Consider the following 19,997-nt stretch of genomic DNA (forward strand, 5'->3'; position numbering starts at 1 on the left):
TTTGATCAATGAATACTCGATTCTTTTTTCAATTTTTAATCGATTCACAACAAGTCTTTCGTTTTTCATATAAATATAAAAAAAATACAGATTTGGGTCGTCATTAATCAGTTTGAGATAATATTTTTCCAGTTGGGGTTGCACCATTACAAAATGAGTACTTTATGTTGTGTACTCGGCATTAATTTTAACATAATCATAACTTAGATCACAACCCCATGCTTGACCTCGCCCCGGGCCGTCACCTGTTCAAAAGTAAAAGGGTATATCAAACACGATAGACACGAAAGATGTACGAAAACAGTTGAGTTTGCAGGTTTAGTAGTCAAGCAGATGCGAGTTATAAACTATAATCATGGTTCTAACTGAATAGTTGACTTGCATATCCTCTAAATGTTTCAAAAACTTACCCACGGATACACTAATTACAACTGTGCCGTGGATCTCACCAGCCTTCTTGAGGTAGTCACTAGCCGCACTCCTGAAAGGAAATCCAGTTAGTAAACTACTAAATTTAGGATCGACCTCCTCAGAGCGGAGAAACGAGAAGGTGACATACTGAGGGAAAATGTGTTCTAGTTAATGAGAGACGTTTTGTTACCTGTCGAATAATTGTGGTTCCCCACGATCCATGAGCAGAATATCCCCTAGCAATACTTGGAGCTTGCTTTGGTCAAAGGGTACTCCTGCATAGCCTGCAGCAGCAGCAATGCGCCCCCAGTTTGGGTCTCTGCCATATATTGCAGCCTGATTGACATTTGGAAAGTAAATTTAGGATTTGTATACTTAAGCATCAAAAAGGTAGGCAGAGTTCAGATGTCATACCTTTACTAGTGAAGAAGATGCCACCGATCGTGCTATTTTTGCTGCTTCAGCCTCAATGTCCGCACCAGTCACTGTGACCTGCACATCTAAGTTAGGATTAGCAAACGCACTCAATTTCATCATCCTCAAAAGTTCAAAACACATAGTGCAAACAACCAGCATAATCTGGTACTTACATACCGAGATCTGACTGAGTACTTCACAATATAACCTAATAATTGTGAAATTAAAGAACAATTTGACTTTAACTACAAAATTAAATCTTCAAAAAACGGCGGAAAATTAGCAATCTGGTCGACATTTTTAACATTACTCTAATAGTGAGCACAAGTTATGTATGAATGTGAAAAGAAACAAAGATAAGAGGACATAATATTCAAGCATCAAGCATCAAATTTCTACTTTTATATACTTTTCATGTCATTTCTGATCTTTAGATTGTATTATTTGCACCACCGTTATACTTAGAAGCGGAGGTCTGGTACACTACATACTTCAGCTTGTTTAGCACATATATCCTTGAATAAAAATGCAGACCTCAATTAGGCATGTTGCTCCTTCTCCGTCCCAAGCTATTGATTTGGCAAGACCTTGCATTACCTGCAAAATGACACTACAATTTCAATCCTAAAAATTGGATTAGACCACATAAAAGTAAAACTCAAGTCAAGAAAAAAAAACTTATTTTTTCCATTTAATTTTCATTGATTCCTGAATTTTGGATCTCACTCTAGAGTATTTTTAGACCACGGAGGTTAGGCAAAACTTAAATGAGCGGAACTAACCGCATCAAGGCATGCTTGAAGTTGGACTGCTTCGTTACTATTATAGGAAGATATCTTGGTTCCAGACAAACCACTCGCTAACGCAATGACAGTATCATTAGTGCTTGTATCTCCATCTACCTGCAATCAGAAAACACCATAGGTGGGTCAGCATACTACAAAAAGAAAGATGCAACAAGCTAGGTTGATTACACCTCGTTAGGTGGTCCCACTAAGTATGATGTTTAGAAATTTGAGAAAATAGAAACTTTACTTACTGTTATTTGATTGAAGCTCCGGTTGACAGCAATTTGAACCATTTTTCTCCAAACATCACTGCTAACCATCGCATCAGTTGTTACTACCTGTTCCCGTATAAAACTACTAGTAAATATTAGGTGCTGGCATAAAACATCAAGAGAAACTTTAGAAGACAAACCCCTAGCAATGTAGCCATATTTGGGTGGATCATCCCGGAACCTTTTGCCATTCCCCCGACTCTTATATTTGTCCCACCAATCTGAGCAAATCACCAGTTTTGTAAGGACCTGACTGATTTTTCAATGTTGTTTACTTGGTAGTAATATACAGTAGCTAGATCACAATTAAATAACAAGACAGTTAATTTACATCAAAGAGAGTAAATATACTTCGAAATTGTAATGCCAACATTTTGGCATTGCTGATTATGCATTAAAAAAAATAACTTAAACAAAAGCAAGCAACATAAGAGTTGCTTCTGATTGGGTCATTGGTCGAGAGACTATCAGAACCCGTACAAGTAATCACTAAGCACATTAACAAGGACAATTCCAAAAGTAGCAGATATCTCATGCATCAAAGATATAAACATAGGAAACAACTTGACCTGAGACTGAATTGCCACGCTCTTGCTAACGAGGTCGGTTGTTGTGATTGCTACTGCTGCAGCATCTGCCCTACAGACCGATCCAAAATGGCACATCAGGGAGATTAAATCAAATTTTTAAGCCCCATAGTTTCACAACAAAAAGAATAGCATAAGCCCAACAAACAAGAGAGTTAGTTTAGATAAAAGAGAATAACTTGGAAATTCAATGCTGAAAAGAAATACGATCACGTACATAAACACGAAAGTATGTCAGTTATATGAGCTAAGCATTAACATTTACCCCTCAGTTGACGATGATAGTAAATTAACCAGTTTTGGAAGAGATTTTAGAAGTGCTTCCTGCATAGGAGAATTAACAAGTGATTCGCTTATACAACACTTAAGCATATGTCATGTTATATATCTGTCAAATCAATATGATTAGAAATAAGAATATCAAGGAAACAAAAATATGGTGGCTATGTTATTACCTTTTTTATCCTTTGACCAATCACACCAGTCGATTCAATCAACACTTCCTCTTGTCTCAATTGAAGTAGCTGCACCACAAAGATTCATGTTTACAAGGGATAAAAAAGCCTATGCAAGAGTATCTATGAGATACACATGTTTGTCGCTCTCCACATACCTCAGCAAGGCTGCTTGAGCACTCTATCACGTCTTGATATCCCGCATCACCCTGGACAGAATTGGAACATGATCAAAGAGTGATTCAAAGAGCTACAAAGTTTTTGGAGAACAAAATAAACGATAAATTGAAAATATGCCTCGATAAATGTCCTACCGTTGCTGCATTGGCTTGACCAGCATTGATCAAAACTGCTCGTGCCTAACAAGTCGTAAAAATATGTCATTAGCAGATAAACAAAAACATGAAAATACGAAACACAACACTAAATTTACAATAATCCAAGCATAATTCGCTAATAAGGAAAAAAATCATGGAAACAAAAGACAATCCAACACACCGTTTCTGAAGTGTGTAATACCGATTTGCAATACAACACCGGCGCAGCTGCTACCACATTCATGGTAAACGATCCTGCGATTAACCCAACATAAAAATTGTTACGAAAACAAAAAGCTACACAAAACCAAATAGTTCAAAATGTGATTAACTACTAACCAGCAGATGTGGCATCCACATCACAAGTAACAAGAGCGAGATCAGGCTTGTCACCTATGGCACGAAGACCGCCATACAATCCGGCAGCTTTGAATCCTTCTGCAGCAGTAACTCCACCGGGAATCTATAGAATCACAAACAAAGTCACAGTCTTGATCAATTGAATAAACATGAAAACGAAATTGCACGGCAAAAATGCAAAAATTAAAACAAAAACGGCGACGTATAGGTCAACCTGCTTCCAAGGGCCTTCAGGGAGAAAAATGGGGGCTGCTGGAATGTGACGGGAGACTTCAATGGCAGACATGGAAATAGCGGCAATCTTGAAGTCCCGTCTAGACGAACCGAAACGAGGGATTGCTGGGAATTTGACAGAGACTGATTGAGGAACGCAAAGATACATCTCGACGATAGTATCCAATATACTGTGTTTTTTGGAGTTGGATTTGAAAACGGTGGTTTTAGAGTTTTGTGTGGAGACGAGTGGGGTTTTGCGGCCGCCGAAACGTTAGACGTATTCTTCCTCTTTTTTTTGCAGCCAAAACGTTTCGAACCGTATTTGGGGAAAGTGGATGTAAGAAGGACAAAGTTTTAGGTGTTAAAGGACCCCTACTTCATATGCCACTTTGTGGCACCACTGATCTTGAGAATTGGTATCCAAATTTCACCTGGAGAATGAGAACCTCCTCAAAATGAATTTTAAATATTTTTAATTTTCTCCAATATCTTAACACAACTATTTCACCAAACAATATTGCTTGGAACAAAGTCGAATAGTTAGAGATCATATATTACACTTTCTTCCTATTCTTCCTTGTTTTGTAATGAACAATATATCAGAAAGTCACACAATCTTTTTAGCCAAAAAACAGTCACATAATTGTTGCTTGTACCATACAATTCGCATGTCTCACATAACTGTTGCTTACCTACATACAATTCACGTCTCAGTTCTCAGACTCATAATGTTATAGCATACATTCTATTCTTGTTCTTCTTTGTCATAAAATGCCAAAAGCACTCGCATTTATCAAATCAACACTTACATGAACAACAACATGCCAACAAAAATTGACTTGAAAGAACCCCGCTGTCATATGTTTTATTATATTGCTAATGTGATGTACTCAAAATAAATGGTTAGATTGGCCCAAGTGTGACATTTTTCCTGTATAAATTGATAATGTTCATGGCGGTGTCACTCTTCTTGTATATACCAGATAAGCAAACAAATCAACAAAAACCCAGAAAAGCAGCTCACAAATGTAAATATATGAATGCAAGAGGACTCGGCATCTTACTTGATAATATGAGACTCATGTCTATGATCATGATGAACTCTTTAGGATACAAAAAAAATCACTTTTTTTTCTTTATATACAACTCAGGCCAGGAAACACTACAACTCCTAAATCCAACTGAATCAGATGTAAAACAAAATTCCAATATAATTTTCTAAATTCAGACTAAAAAGAATCTATTTGTTTGGAGCAGGTGAAATTGCAGTCCCCACCCCAAGCGAAATTTCTAATCGTGAAATTGGATTAGACAAAATCATGAAGATCTTTCTAAAGCCCAATTATATTAAATCACAAATTTGAAGCAGATTCTGACATGCAATAGGTCAATAAGGTAGGAATCGTTTCAGACTAACCTTGATGGCCGGCGTCGGAGGAATCGTCCAATTACCGTCGAAAAGCTTGAAACGGAACAAAGCTCCAAAGGTCTAAGGAGAGGAATTTCAATTTGAATTATCTGCTTAGGGTTTAGGAGGAAAGAGATGAGTGCGGGACATTATTGTCCGTTTAAAAATATAACAATGCAAACTTAGCTGGGGTAAGACAGGAAGCTCACTGTGCTTATGAACAGTGTTACAGGATCGCGCGGTTTTCTGGTGGCCGCGACGATGTTGTCTGCAGCTTCTGAAAGCTTAGTTTTCTAGGGTTCTTCTGTGTAGTTTGTTTGTGTGTAGTGAGCTCCAAGTTTGGTATTGGGCCGTTTTCTTTTGTGTGATTGTGACCCATTTTCTTTTGTTGTACTTAACTTGTTTTAGGCCTTTATTGTATTTGTTTTGGTTGGTAATGAAATTTACTTTTATCAACAATAAAATATATATTTATTTATTTTATAGGACTTTTCTTGCGTAGGAATGGGTAACGATTATGGCAGAAGGTAACCGCGGTTATTTATCCATAACCGTTTATGTTCATACCCTGCATAACCGTTTACCCATTGGGTAATTGCATAAACAATTATATCCATACCCATATCCATAACCTATTTATAAACGGTTAACCATATCCATGACCGTGTACCCATTTAATCATAACCGTTTACCCATTTAATCATAAACATACCCGTTTACCCATTTTTGAACCCGTTTATCCTTCTTTTTTTTTAATTACCCATTTACCCCATTTTTCACTCGTCTATATGCTTTTTTTAAACAACTTGAAAATTACAAAAGAAAAATTTGTCATAATTTTTGTTTTCTGACAATTAAATAAGTTTGCTTATCTAGGTGCAACAAGGGAGTACATCTGTTCTAGTCAATACAGCTACGCTCATGCCAGCATGCAGTAACATATCTTAAACATTGACAAATACACAAATTATGAAAATTCTCACTTGAAATACTTAAACTTTACTGACTCAAATGTAATTAAATTAAGGAGGAAACAAGCGATTGATCAGAGCAAGTTGATGATATTCATGGGGTTTCCACGTTTCAGGCAGGGAATCAAAACGCACCACATCAACCAATAATCAAATAACTAAACACGACATAGACAAACCCGTGTTCACCTGAGCTTTGATCAGCTATGCTAGTCCACTCGAAATCCCGGCTGAAGTCCTCTGCTCCGCTTGCTTATTGAGATAGAGAGTGAGCTTTGGAGAGGGGAAAGGGCAACAAGGAGGGAAAGATGAGCAAGGGACGGGGCGTTTGAGACTCTGAGTCTAGTGCTGGTGGAGAAATTGAAAAGTTAGGGTTTTTAATTTTATTTTAAATTTTACATATATTAAATTAAATGGGTAAATGGATACTCGTTATAACCGCAAGTAATACCCATAACCGACCATTTAAATTTCATAGATAAACAGTTATACCCATAACCGTTTGTTCGTCTAAACGGTTATCCATAACCGTAACCGTGAACTTTAAATGGGCAGGTAACCACGGTTACCCAAACCCATAGGTATTTTGCCCATCCTTATCCTTGCGTGTGAGTGTGACCGTTAATGCCACATAGAACAAGTTAAAAGACAATATTATAGTTTACCAAGCCACATATAACAAGTTAAGAGACAAGCTAATGACAATGTTACTTCTTAATACTACTGTTTGTGGTAATGTTTCTAATTTGTACGAAAGTTTGAGTGAGTGTAATAACTATATATATAAATCAGGCATTTTAGGTTTGATACCGATAATAATACTATATTAGTGTGAGTTTAATATATTAATATCATATTCATGAGTTTAATATATTGAACTCAAGATTTCAATATACTGGTATCATATTCAAATTTTCCGTCCAACTATAGGCGTAGGATTTCGATATGAGTTCAATATACTGATATCACACTCATTTTTTCTAGGTTAGACCTTCCGTAGTGGACCCAAAAATTGAGTGTGATACTAACAAAGTAATAATATAAGAATCAAACTCCTACGGTGGAGCGAAAAAGCTGAGTGATATGAGAGTAATTTTTTTTGTAAACAAAGGTATTTTAGAATACCTCATATTGATTTAAAACAAACTTGTCCACATGGATTGAAAAGCTATATATATAGAGCTATTTTCTGTAGTATTCCACAGCACTATTTGCTATAGCGATATTTTCTTTTGACTATTCAGCAAAGGAAGTCTATAAGAAAGTCTATCACGAGGTACATCGGGCATTCACTTGTGACGTGAAGTCCCTTGCCACACGAGTAGTACTAGACCAGCTAAACCACCATGATCAACTTGACACGTTTAAAATCGAGCTCAACTCCACACTCATCATAAATAATAAATACTACGTCAATTATTTCTTCGAAGAAAAAGAAGAACCTTCAACAAGCGAAAAAACAAGCACAGTTTGTGATTTGGGCTCGGTAGACTCTGATGAAGGAAATGGTGCCAAGATGAGGCTTTATATTTCTGACATATACTTTAGGAGCATAAAATCTTTGAGAAGGAGGAGGGGTGACTGACGATCTTCGTGAAGACGGTGTTGAGGAGGAGGAGGAGGGTCGAGAAGGAAATAGATGCGTAGCGCGCAAAAGTAAGGTTTGTAGAATTTGCTTGGGACATTGTTGCAGGATAAAAGATGTGACAGGCTTGCCTTGTGGGATATACAAAAGCTAGAAAATTCGTACACAAATGAATTAAGGGATATGACGATCGATTTGTTTTTCCGAATGAACTACTCATGCACTATAAAGCTACATACAAGGACTTCAAAAACACCGCCTTTCAATAAGTTATTTGAAAGTCCTCTCAATTTCTAGTGCATCTATTATTTGTCGAATCCCTCTATCTAATTTTCGTAGTGCAAGCGTAACAAAATTAGTGTAAGTTCCATTGTATTTGACAGTCCATCGTCCAGATAGAGGTTAACGAATCATTCATGCACAATCAAGAGGGAAATTTAATGTATCGATAGGCCCGTCCAATAATTCATTCACCTATTAAGTGTTTCGTATTTCTCAATACAAATAACCAAAGAGTTTACAGTGTTTAAACTGCCCTCCTTTTCATCACAATGAGATTAAACCGAAGTAACTAACGCAGTCATCATCCACACCATCCGATGGTCTTGTTTGATCTGAAGCCGGTTTCAGAAGGGTCCTGCTGTGGTTGCGGAGGTGGCTGAAATATAGGCTCCCTAGGTTTGGCAGGGTCGACAAAAATAACCCACCCATCCAAGAACTTGGCATTCATCCCTTCTCTAGCTTTCTCGGCTTCTTCAACTGATGCGTATGTAATGAAACCAAAACCCTTTGATCTTTGAGACACCCTATCGATAACCACTTTCGCTGCATGATCAACAAACACAATGAGTTCAGGTTAAAGCGATGTAAGAAGTGTTAGGACAGCAAAAAAAACAAGCTGAATCAACATTTACCATCTACAATCTGCCCAAATGGGGAAAATGCCTCTCTAAGCTTTTCGTCTGTTGTTAATCTTGAGAGACCTGCTCATTGCAATTCAAAGAAGCAATGGTACTAATTCAAGAATCTGCATGTACTCTCATATAACACAAACGGTAATGTAGTTTCCACAGGAGTCAGGATTCAGGAGTCTCAACAGTTCTTCAGTAAACAGATGGCGTATTTACAAGACTTTAACACATTTGCAGCCGTATTAGTTTTGTTTTCTTTTCGATCAATCGGTTGAAAAATTGGAATGTCTTGGATTGAAGCTTTGTAATCAAATCCAAAATAACAAAAAAGGAACACAGATTGAAGCACAAGACTATGCAATTACAAAAGGCCTTATAAACCACAAACATACACTAAACTGTTAAGAAGCACCAAATTATATTAACTCCCATCATCTGGTGGGAATCACAACCAATTTTAACAAAGCACCATAAAACAAGAAAAATATGGGAAATTGGCAAAGATGAAATTTTTTAAATCCCCATTGCTCAAATGATCAGTTTTCAGTATGTCGTCAATACATAATCACTATATTATCAATCATTGACCGTTATGTCGTCAATATTTCATCGATATTTAATTTTAATTACTCCAGAAATTGGGATTTGATTTCTGATCAATTTAGCCAATTTTCAAAAAAGATGGAACCTTTAACAAATCAAGTGAAAACGAAAGAATTATCGAAAAAATGAAAATAAAAACATGGTTTTCTGCAGGTTCGACTGGATTTCGCAAACAGGGAAGAACAGAAAGCAATTAACGAAGTGGGTGAGATCGAAATGTACCGCTGATGAACAGCCTGGGGGACGTGAGAGTTGAATTGTGACGAATGGCTGCGAATTGGGAATGGAGAGCGGAGGAAGATCCTCCGAGGACGCGGCGGAAGGCGGAGATGAACGCCATTTGAGGTGATCCGACTTCAATGGACAGTGTGTGATGACACAGTCTGGGGATTTGGGGGTTTAGGGTTTAACGAGTAAAGAGAAATATCAGGTTCGGGTCGGGTGGGGGCAGAGTTGCAGAAGCTCCTATACTTTGTGCAAAACCCATAGGCCCGACCGGGCTTTAACCCAATCGGAGGTTTCCGCAAAAATGAATGTCACAAGTTTAATTAAGTTTAAATGTCATTTAGTACTACTGTGTAATAGTATTTCTTTTAATTTGTAAGTGAGAGGTTTTAGGTTCGATTCTCGCTAATACCAAATTTGAACCACATTATTGCTCGATGGTCAAGTGGTTCCGTCGCACTCAAAATTTCTGGATGTGGAAGTTTATGGGAGTGTAATATTGGAATCACCAATTGCAAATCTAATCAGATTCATGGTTTTGTGAAATGCAATTGTAGCCTAATCTAGCATAAACAAATCTTAATAGTTTTGAAAATATGCACAAATAGAACTGATCACTAATGCTTAACAAAAATTGATAATAAAAAAACACTAAACAAGAAATAATCGTAATTTTATTGATAGATCATAAAAGATTACAATCTTCAAAAAGGTAGTCTTGAATAATATTATGAGGCTTCTCAAACTAATATGAATCAAGATTTGAGATAAGTACGTAACTACCGGCTTTGTGACCACTTTTATGTTACATGAGTTACCATTCATTGTATTAAGTCCAAAAGTACTAGAAGCAAATTAACCGTTCAAATGGGAATTATGGCAAACAATGTTGTCATACAGTAACAAAAACAAATGTGGCATCGCATGCGTGCAGGATAAAAGGTCAGCGTGCAATTTCTTTTCTTTTCTCTCTTTACATACATTGTTCCTACTCCTCTTCCTCCTTTTACTCTCTAAAATCCTCAAACTGCTGCTTATTGGAGAGGCGAATCACTAGCATAACTAAAAATAGCAGCGATATTACAGGAGACGTCAAGCGCTAACTGAAAAGATATGAAAAAAAAAACAACACAAATAAAACACTTTCTACATCTAATTTTGCCGTGCGGAACTTTGGGAGATTGGCAAGTTTTCAATCCGTCAACTTCACTGCCTTCTCTAGCATTGACGTCCCTCGGAAAATTGTCAACTGCACATCTCTCATGTATTTCGATAACTGGAAAATAAGAAAAAAATTAAGCTGTTAATGTTAAAAGTTAAAACAAGAACAGCCTGCTTTGTAATACCAAGTTAGAAAAATCGGACCAGGATCCTCTCCTAATCTAAGGATGAGGATCCTCATGACCAAGGGATGTGGACCGTTGGATTTTTATCCAACGGCTACAAACAGAAGGATCCCTTTAAAGTTATAATAATTATAACCGTTGGATTTTTATCCAACGGTCCACATCTCATGGTCATGAGGATCCTCATCCTTAGATTAGGAGAGGATCCTGTTCCAGAAAAATCAATTTCTCTCCAACTCCGCACTATCTGCAATTCAAATAACTGTATACACTTACTTGCTCAGTCTCTCATCTTTCTAAATCCTAACTTCCTCGTCCAGATTGACTCGGCTTCCTCAGCCGCGGGGAGAACCAGTTTTTCCACTTTCAGGGAAATAAGTAACCTCTCTATACATGAAAATAGTGCTTGGAAGTAACCCTAAAAACACCAAAAAACAATGACGTCAAACTTCAAAAAAGGGTAATTTTCATAGAAAAGGAAAAACATTAAAGTATTATCGAATAAACAAGAGCAAATTCCAAATCATACTCACTTTTCCTTGATGTTCTCTACTAGTAGCAACGATCGGAAGCTCAGCAACCTCCCGACCAAAAACCCTAAGGAGACCAGCAGATACAACAACAGATCTGGACATAAACGAAAATTATTACTAGTGTGAAATGGTGTGACAAAACCATCAAATACTACAATCCGTACTAACACCAGAGGAGCAACATACCCCACTATCAAAACAACACAGTACATGCCTCCAAACTCTTGACCTGAAATATTTCTCCTGAAACATGCCGGGAAAAATAATTGATTTCATAATATTAGTCATAGAAATTTTACATTGGATGAACAAACGCTACACAAAAATACCTAATTCCAGGAAGCAACAAAAAACTAAAAATCAGCAGAACAATTAAAAACTACCACTTACCCATATACCATAACAGGGATCAAGTCGCGACCAGACTGTGCAACAATAGGGTCAAAGCACTCCTGCCAATTGAGCACAATCAATTTGAAGGTGACAACATTGATAACTATTCAGTATAAATTTGTCCACACAACCAAATTAAGTGACAACATATCGTATATACACAATTGACAACTAACAAGTGACAGAAAAATACTTAAAACTTAGATAGGAAGCCTAATCTAGAACGCCAAGTGATAAATGAGAGAAGCCACTCCCTTAATACATTCATCCTGTATAAATTTTGATGCTCTGAAACATAAGTTACCAGTTCTAAGTAAATTCTACTTCTTTGGGGATTTTAAACATAAAAATGGGAAAGAATAAAACACCAAGTCCAAGTTCAGTGCCATACGTTAATAGGAAGGCATTAAAGAGTGTGAAAGAATAAGGGTAGAAATTCCAACGCACATATATGTACTTACTCGAAAAATAGCAGCAGCCCTTGAAAGAAAGGGTAGGTGTTCCGGATAGCGACTCTTTCCACTGAAAACTCGCCATTGAACATCTGCCACTCCGTCAATAAACAAACCTCTATCTGCATGCTTCCGGATTATTGTATCTGATAATGGAGCTGGAACACGCTCTGCTCCATTGAATACTAAATTCTGTAAAGCTGCATGAATCCTATTACAGTCATCACAACAAAACCATTTATCTTTGGGGAGTTCCTGCAGTAAGACGCATAAAATATAAATTAGCATCCAAGAAAATATAAAAAATTTAACCACCACAACATTCAGAACATACTTTTAAGTCACATAATCCACTGTCCCGCAAGCAACCAACATGGAACTCCTTCTCACACTGAACAAGAATCAATGGTAAGAATAAAACAAAGATAACTAAAGAGAGAAAATTTTGACAAACTCTCGTTGAATGTGATCAAAAGAGCGAAAATGTTAAATCATACCTGGTCACAGATTATAACCGTTCGTTCATCAAATAAAGCTGCACTGAAATCTTGGCTCCTAAAAATACAAAATAATATGTTAGCACCTATGAGTGATAACCAAATGGCAAACATCAAGTAAAGAAATTATATCGCAATAGTCCTCGAGAGATATTATAAATAAAAAAATACTGCAAGAAATTGCCTAGAAACCAGGGTACCAAATTTCCAACAAAATAGTTTGTAGACATGGGTGTTGAGCATGATGTGACAGAATCAAAATTTAACCAACTTTGTGAAAACCTTCATTCATGTCAGGCTACTTAAAATGCACACAAGAAATGAATGGAATTTATACACAAGAGGAACGAACCTGCAAATAACACAGCCACCAATTTCATACTCAGGTGCATTGAAGACCCTTGTCAAACGTATTACAATAGGTCTTCCAATATTTGAAGATTCCCCGGCAGGAGCTTTTTTACCAGGTTCAAACTTATCTCTACAATCTGGACAATGCCAATCACCTTGAGGAACCAATGGTAAATCTAAACAAGCTGCAATATAAACAAAGTTAGACCCAAAAAAAATGAAACACCTAACAACTACTAACTTGATTGATTCATAGGGATATTAAAATTATTAACAACATCAATATATATATGATGACTTTGTTTCCAACAAAAGAATTCATATATATTTTTTTTTTTTCAAACATGAGTAATATTAGCATGGGGACAATACTTCCTATCATTAGATTGAGAAGACAGTGATGTGGATCAAAAAGCATTCATCAAACCACTAAATTTTCAGTTCAACCGGGGAAAGAACAAAACGGAATATATCAAAATGTGATCTTAAATGTTGATGAGCAAGACTTAAGGACAAAGAACAAATATATACATCCAAAACTAAAATCAAGTACCAAAAATTATAAACAATATCAACCTGAATGATAAGCACGAGGGCATCCATCACAGAAAATCAAATCCCCTGTATCATGTCCACATACAGGCACACATATCATCATTTCCATCACTGCCACCAATTGTCAGGTTTTGCCCATTGGCCAATGACATGGCTATATCATGAAGCGTCAATCCATTGGAAGTATAGATGTGACGGTAGCTGCAAAATGAAATAAATTATCTACACATGGCACACTAAACAACAATCCATTGGAAGTATAGATGTGATGGTAGCTGCAAAATGAAATAAATTATCTACACATGACACACTAAAAAATTAGAACAGCAGCCAAAGCTCTTTAGAAGCTACTCACGGTTGACGCCTTGCAGCCATTCCAGCATGAGCTTCAAACTGTGAAGGGCTTATCTGTTTACAGTAAGATTGACATGAGAGAAAGGGGAAGGAGGGGCTAGACCAATATGCAGGACTTAAATTTGATGTGGTCTGTGCAGCTCAGTATTTACCTCTTTGTCACAGCAATTACAGACTATCCCATTTCCTTGCTTATAGCCACCAAGTAATCTCTGGGAATGAAAGCATAAAATCATTTAAAGATCAAAAGTTACAGGCATCGACACCTGAAATCAGCATCATCATGATAACTATTATCTATATAATTACCTGCCCTTTGACATAGTATGCCAATTTAGCTCCATCTGGAAGTCCATTTGGCATAAATAGTAACCGGTGAAGATCATTATCCCTATCAACCAGCAGAAATTTCCGAATCAAACAAAACTCACCCTTTATCAAGACAGTATCTTGTTAAAAAAAAAAAAAAAAACTCACAAAGAATCACAACAGGAAAAGGGGGCAAAGGGATGAGATGAACCTTCTCCTATTGCCACCTTCAGCGATTTTCTTCTGGTTCATAGTTTCATAAGGATTATGGAAGCTTGGTCTGCACAGCATATACAGTTTCAGTTTTTTCATGCAAAAAACAAGTTATCTTAATCTGAATGACAAATACAATGGTAAAAGAATCTAAAATGTTCCATTAGCCTGTAATTAAATTAAGTTCAATCACCGTTACATTAATCTAACAAATTCAATGGACTTATATTCTGAGTACCATCTGTTAAGTTTATTACCTGGGAATTGGATGAGGCAATTTAGGGAGCTTCACACGATGTCTTTTCTCCACTTCAGCCATTCCATCAATACGATAAAGAGTTGCTGCAGAATGTTTTATATAAAAAAAAAAAAGGAACATTAGGGTCTCAATATCACATTAACATAACATATATATCAACCGGACACAATTTTGTTTCCCTTCAGTGGATCGCTTTTTCCTTAGCACTTCCAGTATTCCAACATAAGCATTTTGAAAACCCAAAATTTGTTAAAATGTTCTATCATTAGTGAACTTTTCATTTGATTATATTACACTACCCTCAAAATGTCATGAAGCACATGACAAATGAGCTTCATGAATGTCAGATTTTCTGGATCTGAGATATAAGATATTTATCTAAGGAAGTTGAGAAAAATGATGGTGAAATCAAACATAACTTGGAATCAAGCTCAATCCAAGCAAAGAAGTTTTCTTCTGACAAGCCCTCCTCCTCCTTCCCCAACCACTTTCCTTCCTATCCTCCTTCATTTTCAAATAATAGTTACTGTCCAAAACATATATACACATCATAATCATCATCCTATGGAAATTGCTCATTCAGTTCCCAACCAAAGGTAGTGTGATCAAGTGCAAAAGCTTTTGATGCAGAACATACACCATATTGTGTTGAGCCTAGTTGAGATCCTACCTAAGTGGATATGGATTTGGTCTGATGTTATTTGCACTTTTGCAGGTCCATAAGTCTTATGTGTGTGAGTCAAGTACTGATTCGATAATTGGGAGAAGAGCTAATTCGGAAAGAAAAAAAACTCAGCAAAGCGTTGCTGCTTAAAAATTACCTTTCCAAATCCGGAAGGACTCTTCATTGAGAGCAGAGCCAGCTATATCCTTTATCACTTCATCCAGACTGCTTAGTGGAGCAGTCTTCAGTTCTTGTATGATGCTATAAACTGGCCTCCCATTCTCCATGTAAATGTGATTATTAGGATGCCGAGTCTTGACACCAGCATGCTGCTCAAACTCATATGCACTGAGTACCTGCTCATTTCATTGAATCAATCAGCTATAAGCCTATAAGCAATATTGCACTTAAACTCAAAACAATGTAAACAGTGAGTAAACTTGCCCTGGTGAAATTGCATGATAAGCAGCCGCACAAATAACCACCGCGACTTATAATTCCATGTAGCTCTATCTGCTAAAATTTATATTAGAACCTCTAAAGAAAAAAAAATATTCATACTGCAAGCAGATATTACATCCAACAGAGAAAAAACAATATATTTGATATAATACCTTTGGTGGGGAGGAAACATACTTCACTCGAGCCCCATCAAGAATACCAGTAGACAATAGCTTTTTAACATTTGAAGGATAGCTGCTCGGAACTACATTAGTAGAACTTTCCAACTCCCAATTAGAAGTACAAGGATGAAAGTTGCCGGACTCAGCGCACTGCCTCCAACATGAACTTGCTGGAAACTCCCTACTCGTACTAGCCATTGCCTGAAAGTCCATTCCGGACTCCTGATAAGCATTTCCATGTGAAGAGTCATAATCCTCCTTTTTCTTGCTGAATTTGAACGTAATCTTGCGAATGCCAGATGAATTGGCAAGCTTAGGAATTTCAACCACAACCCGAGAGGTCAATACATCACCATTCGTCTTGTTCTCAATTTGGCAATTATCATTCACAGTACACTGTCCATCGCTCAAGGTCTCCTCAGAGCCCGAATTCCCCGAACTTGAGGACTCAACTTCACCGCACTCTGTTCGGTTATTATTTACCAATTCAGCAGGTTGGCTAGTAATGTCCTGAAAAGTGGAGCCATTCTCTTTCGGAGACACAACAGGGTTTGATACTTCCGAACGTATATCCTCATTGGAATGGTCCTTCACTTGCTTCTTGTTGGGAAACGAGTCTGCCCCGCTATCATCTCCGAGACACTCGTGCTCTCGCTTCAATTCAGCTCTCGGGGAGTTTTCGGTTTCCACTTCCCCATCTCTCAATTTCTCCACACATATTGCCTCTTCACCCATCCAACTACAACTCTACTCAAGAATCCGAATTCGATAAATTTCCAAAAACAAGCACTGTGCGACTGAGACAGCATTCAATCAGAAACCCAATTCCAAAAACGAATCCTATTTCCCCCAGCTCGAATCACGAACCACAGTTTTTTCCCCCAGAATTCAAAAACAGTTTTTAATCCTAAAAACAAGGAATCGAATCAAAAACACGAAAAACGAAAACAAAAACATCGGAATCACCAATTTTCAAGTAAAAATTAACAAACTAACCTTCTCTTACGAATCCAAACCCGAAAATTTCAAATCGAACAGGACTTGGAAATCCGATAGAAGAAAGAGGAGCTCGGAGATCCAAAGCGTTTTCGAATCGAATTCGGAAAGTTGAGGATCTGAAATTCAAGAAAACAAATCAAGGGTGTTTCTGTCAAGTGAGATCTGCGAGAGGAAATAGCGCGGGATGCGATAAGGGTTAGGGTTTTTCAATTCTGTTTCGAGAAACGGGTGAAAACGTGCAGAGCGGCAAAAATACCGAAATGAAAAAGCCTGGCTCGCGCTCCAGATTCAACTTTTGAGGGACGACAGACAGATAAAATGCCAAGTTTATTTAGATAAATAAATAAATAAAAAGATGACGAATGGGTTTCTTTGGAAGAAACGAGACGGCAGGTGGATAAAGCCTACGGGCCCACTTTTTTGGCCAACTGATTTGCGCCGCGTGGCGCCACGTGTGATGGCACCTGGAACCGCGAGTCCCGCTTTTTTCTTTTTTTTGCGGGAATTTTGTATTTCTGAGAGTTTGGTGCGCGTAAGCAACCGTGAGTGATGTGTTAGATGGAATTTAAGCCGTTTGATGAGACAGGTGGAGGCATCGGAGGAAGTGTAGAGGGTTTTGGAGGGGGTCATAACCGACTTTTAAAATGGACAGAACCTAACTGTCACAGCCAACTGTCCCAATGATGGATTTTTATTTTATTTTTATTTTTTCTTAAAAGGAAGATAAAGATGGAAGGGGTGTGGGCCAGGTATAAAATAAGTACCTTAATTAAGTGGGCTTTGGAGTCTGGGCTGATAAGGAGTTTGAATTACCTAAGTGGGCTTCTTAGGGTTTTTAAGGAATTCTCTCATTCTCTCTTCTTTGGTTAAATTGTCCTAAAAATTCCTGATCTATACCAAGAGTTTAGTTTTCGTCCCTAAATTCTACTACTAGTTTCTCCCGTATTCGAATTATGTCATTTGTTATACTAGTAGTCTTTTCATTAACTCCGTCAATTTTTTTATTAAGTTGAGAGATAAAATAGGAAGTTCATCCAAACAATAAAAAAAATTGAATTTTTTAGGAGATAGACTTGGCTGCTCAAAGATTGAGAAGGAACTCCTCTTTATTACCTTGTGACCTATTCATAAACTGTGTATTTATGATCAAAAGTCCTTAGGGATTGACGAAACGATCTTAGTTTTAATTGATTTTTTTTTTATAGATGATCTTTACATAGTGATTTGTAACATGTCAATTATAAGTACGAAATTTGTGACTAGGTTACTAAATATTTTGAGGAGTAACTCCTCCTTGACCTGAGGAAGCCAAGTTTCCTTTTAAATAAATTAGAAACTTTTTTCCATATGGGTCATTATACCCATAAATTGGATGGAAAAAAGACAAATTGATGGAATGATCACTCATGCAACGCAGAATTAAGTTAAAAGACAGGAGAAACTAATATGAGAATTCAAGGAAAAAAACTAAATATGAAGTAAAGTTCAGAGATCTTTGCTACCACGCACCTTTTCATTTTTTAGAAAACTTGCCGGTTTTTAAGCTTACGAGGTAAACAATTTCGAATATCGTCCCAATATTTTGTCATTTGGCCAATTTTTACTTTTTGATAGGTTGATTGTTTGGTTAACCATCAATTGTTGAGGTCGCAACTCAGGAGACACCCGTAGAATGATCTTCGTGGCATGGTTAGTGGAAATGATTCAAATCCTCAGTGATGTGAAATGCACTTACTTTTGTTTTTTTCTTTAATAAAAAACTAATTTATTACCTTTAAAAAAAAAGAAAAAAAGAAAGAAAGAAGAGTTACGAAGCCCATCAGTACATAAAAACATTATTTAACAATGACTGTTAAGAAGGAGGAGGAGGTACAAATCCAAATTATATCATAGGGGATAGAGTGAGCATAATTGGCTAAATGTTTTCCTAACATAATTAGCCTCCCGCCAAACATGACTAAAACTAATAAAATTAAAGGTAGAATCTAAATACAAAATATCATGAACAACAATTTTAATTTTCTAAGAAATAAGAAGGCAACACAAAATTCAATTAATGAGCTTCAAGTCACCTTGAACATTGATAAACCTCCTAATTATTCGCGCATAAGAAAACCCATTTTTAGGCCATAAGCTTCAGCAACCAAGACATTAGCAGGACCAATTGGTTTGGCACTAGTAACACGAATAATAGCATCCACAGAATTTGTGTTTGTACCTCCCCCTCCTTGTATAAATGTGCAATTTTTTTATACAAGCAATAGTTGAGATCAAGAGATCCATGAATCGGAAAGATAGAGCATGTTACGAGTTGCATGCATTGTTGAGTGGTAGCATTGAGGATCCTTGCCTGATCCATCAGTTTATCGTACATTGTGCGGTAAAAAATTATTGTAAATTTTTATATTTAAAAGTAAATATAAACAGTACCTGATGAAAATTGGTTGCATGATGTACAATAAACGAATGTGGTTGAAGGATTCAGTGAGGATCCTTTCTCGAGTGGCAGGTCTTTTCGGGGACCCTATGCAAAATTTATAAAAGGGGCCCTCCTTCTAATAGCTTTCCAAAAAATAAAAGTAGGACAATGTATTAATACTAGAAAGTAATAACTTAAATCAAAACAAATTTAGGACTCACTACTTGTAAATTTATAAATGTCATTAAATAATAAGTAAAAAGAACTACAAACATAACTTTCAATAAATAATTAGAAGCACTTCAATGTTGAACAACCAAACAAGAAAAAAGCTTCTTTAAAACTCCAACTTCAAAGTTTCACTTGAATATATTGAATATATAACATTGTTATATAATAGTAAAAAAAAATCGTTTTTAGGGTGTTATTATTGGCACTTCAAATATCTTGTTGTGTACTCCAAATTTTTATATTTAGAAAACAAAAATTACACTTATAAGGAGC

The 19,997-nt window shown here is 36.7% G+C and overlaps 3 protein-coding genes across 4 annotated transcripts; all 3 read right to left on the bottom strand.

Annotated features, from left to right (window-relative positions):
• Positions 1-43: 43 nt before the first annotated feature.
• Positions 44-5,571, bottom strand: LOC103965745 (arginine biosynthesis bifunctional protein ArgJ, chloroplastic). 2 transcript variants are annotated; one of them, XM_048573486.1, is made up of 18 exons: positions 5,441-5,571; positions 5,241-5,341; positions 3,822-4,254; positions 3,587-3,710; positions 3,429-3,502; positions 3,245-3,289; positions 3,089-3,139; positions 2,931-2,999; positions 2,741-2,799; positions 2,458-2,527; positions 2,029-2,109; positions 1,868-1,954; positions 1,611-1,730; positions 1,363-1,425; positions 826-903; positions 602-747; positions 411-481; positions 44-245 (listed from the first exon to the last, which is right to left on the bottom strand). In XM_048573486.1, the coding sequence occupies exons 3-18, from the start codon at positions 3,987-3,989 to the stop codon at positions 163-165; spliced, it is 1,389 nt and encodes a 462-aa protein (XP_048429443.1). In that variant the 5' UTR covers positions 3,990-4,254; positions 5,241-5,341; positions 5,441-5,571; the 3' UTR covers positions 44-162. The 2 variants fall into 2 exon arrangements, with proteins under 2 accessions (XP_048429443.1, XP_009377088.2); XM_009378813.3 differs by having other exon boundaries at positions 5,241-5,540.
• Positions 5,572-8,219: 2,648 nt separating this feature from the next.
• LOC103965743 (organelle RRM domain-containing protein 2, mitochondrial-like) lies at positions 8,220-9,748 on the bottom strand. The gene is made up of 3 exons (XM_009378812.3): positions 9,524-9,748; positions 8,702-8,770; positions 8,220-8,612 (listed from the first exon to the last, which is right to left on the bottom strand). Exons 1-3 carry the CDS (start codon positions 9,639-9,641, stop codon positions 8,371-8,373), a joined length of 429 nt encoding a protein of 142 aa, XP_009377087.2. The 5' UTR covers positions 9,642-9,748; the 3' UTR covers positions 8,220-8,370.
• A 633-nt stretch (positions 9,749-10,381) lies between these two features.
• LOC103965742 lies at positions 10,382-17,391 on the bottom strand. Its single transcript, XM_009378809.3, is given in 20 exon segments — positions 10,382-10,802; positions 11,149-11,290; positions 11,406-11,499; positions 11,592-11,648; positions 11,796-11,857; positions 12,260-12,505; positions 12,585-12,641; positions 12,748-12,805; positions 13,100-13,283; positions 13,675-13,738; positions 13,740-13,854; positions 14,009-14,061; positions 14,160-14,219; positions 14,317-14,398; positions 14,528-14,596; positions 14,787-14,871; positions 15,610-15,808; positions 15,897-15,965; positions 16,067-16,982; positions 17,072-17,391. Coding segments are annotated over 18 exon segments (2,436 nt in total). The 5' UTR covers positions 16,811-16,982; positions 17,072-17,391; the 3' UTR covers positions 10,382-10,802; positions 11,149-11,152.
• Between the last annotated feature and the right edge of the window lie 2,606 nt (positions 17,392-19,997).

The sequence above is a fragment of a genome, unplaced genomic scaffold (genome assembly GCF_019419815.1).
Source record: "Pyrus x bretschneideri cultivar Hongxiangsu unplaced genomic scaffold, Pyrus_bretschneideri_v1 Contig11, whole genome shotgun sequence".
Taxonomy (NCBI): Eukaryota; Viridiplantae; Streptophyta; class Magnoliopsida; order Rosales; family Rosaceae; genus Pyrus; species Pyrus x bretschneideri.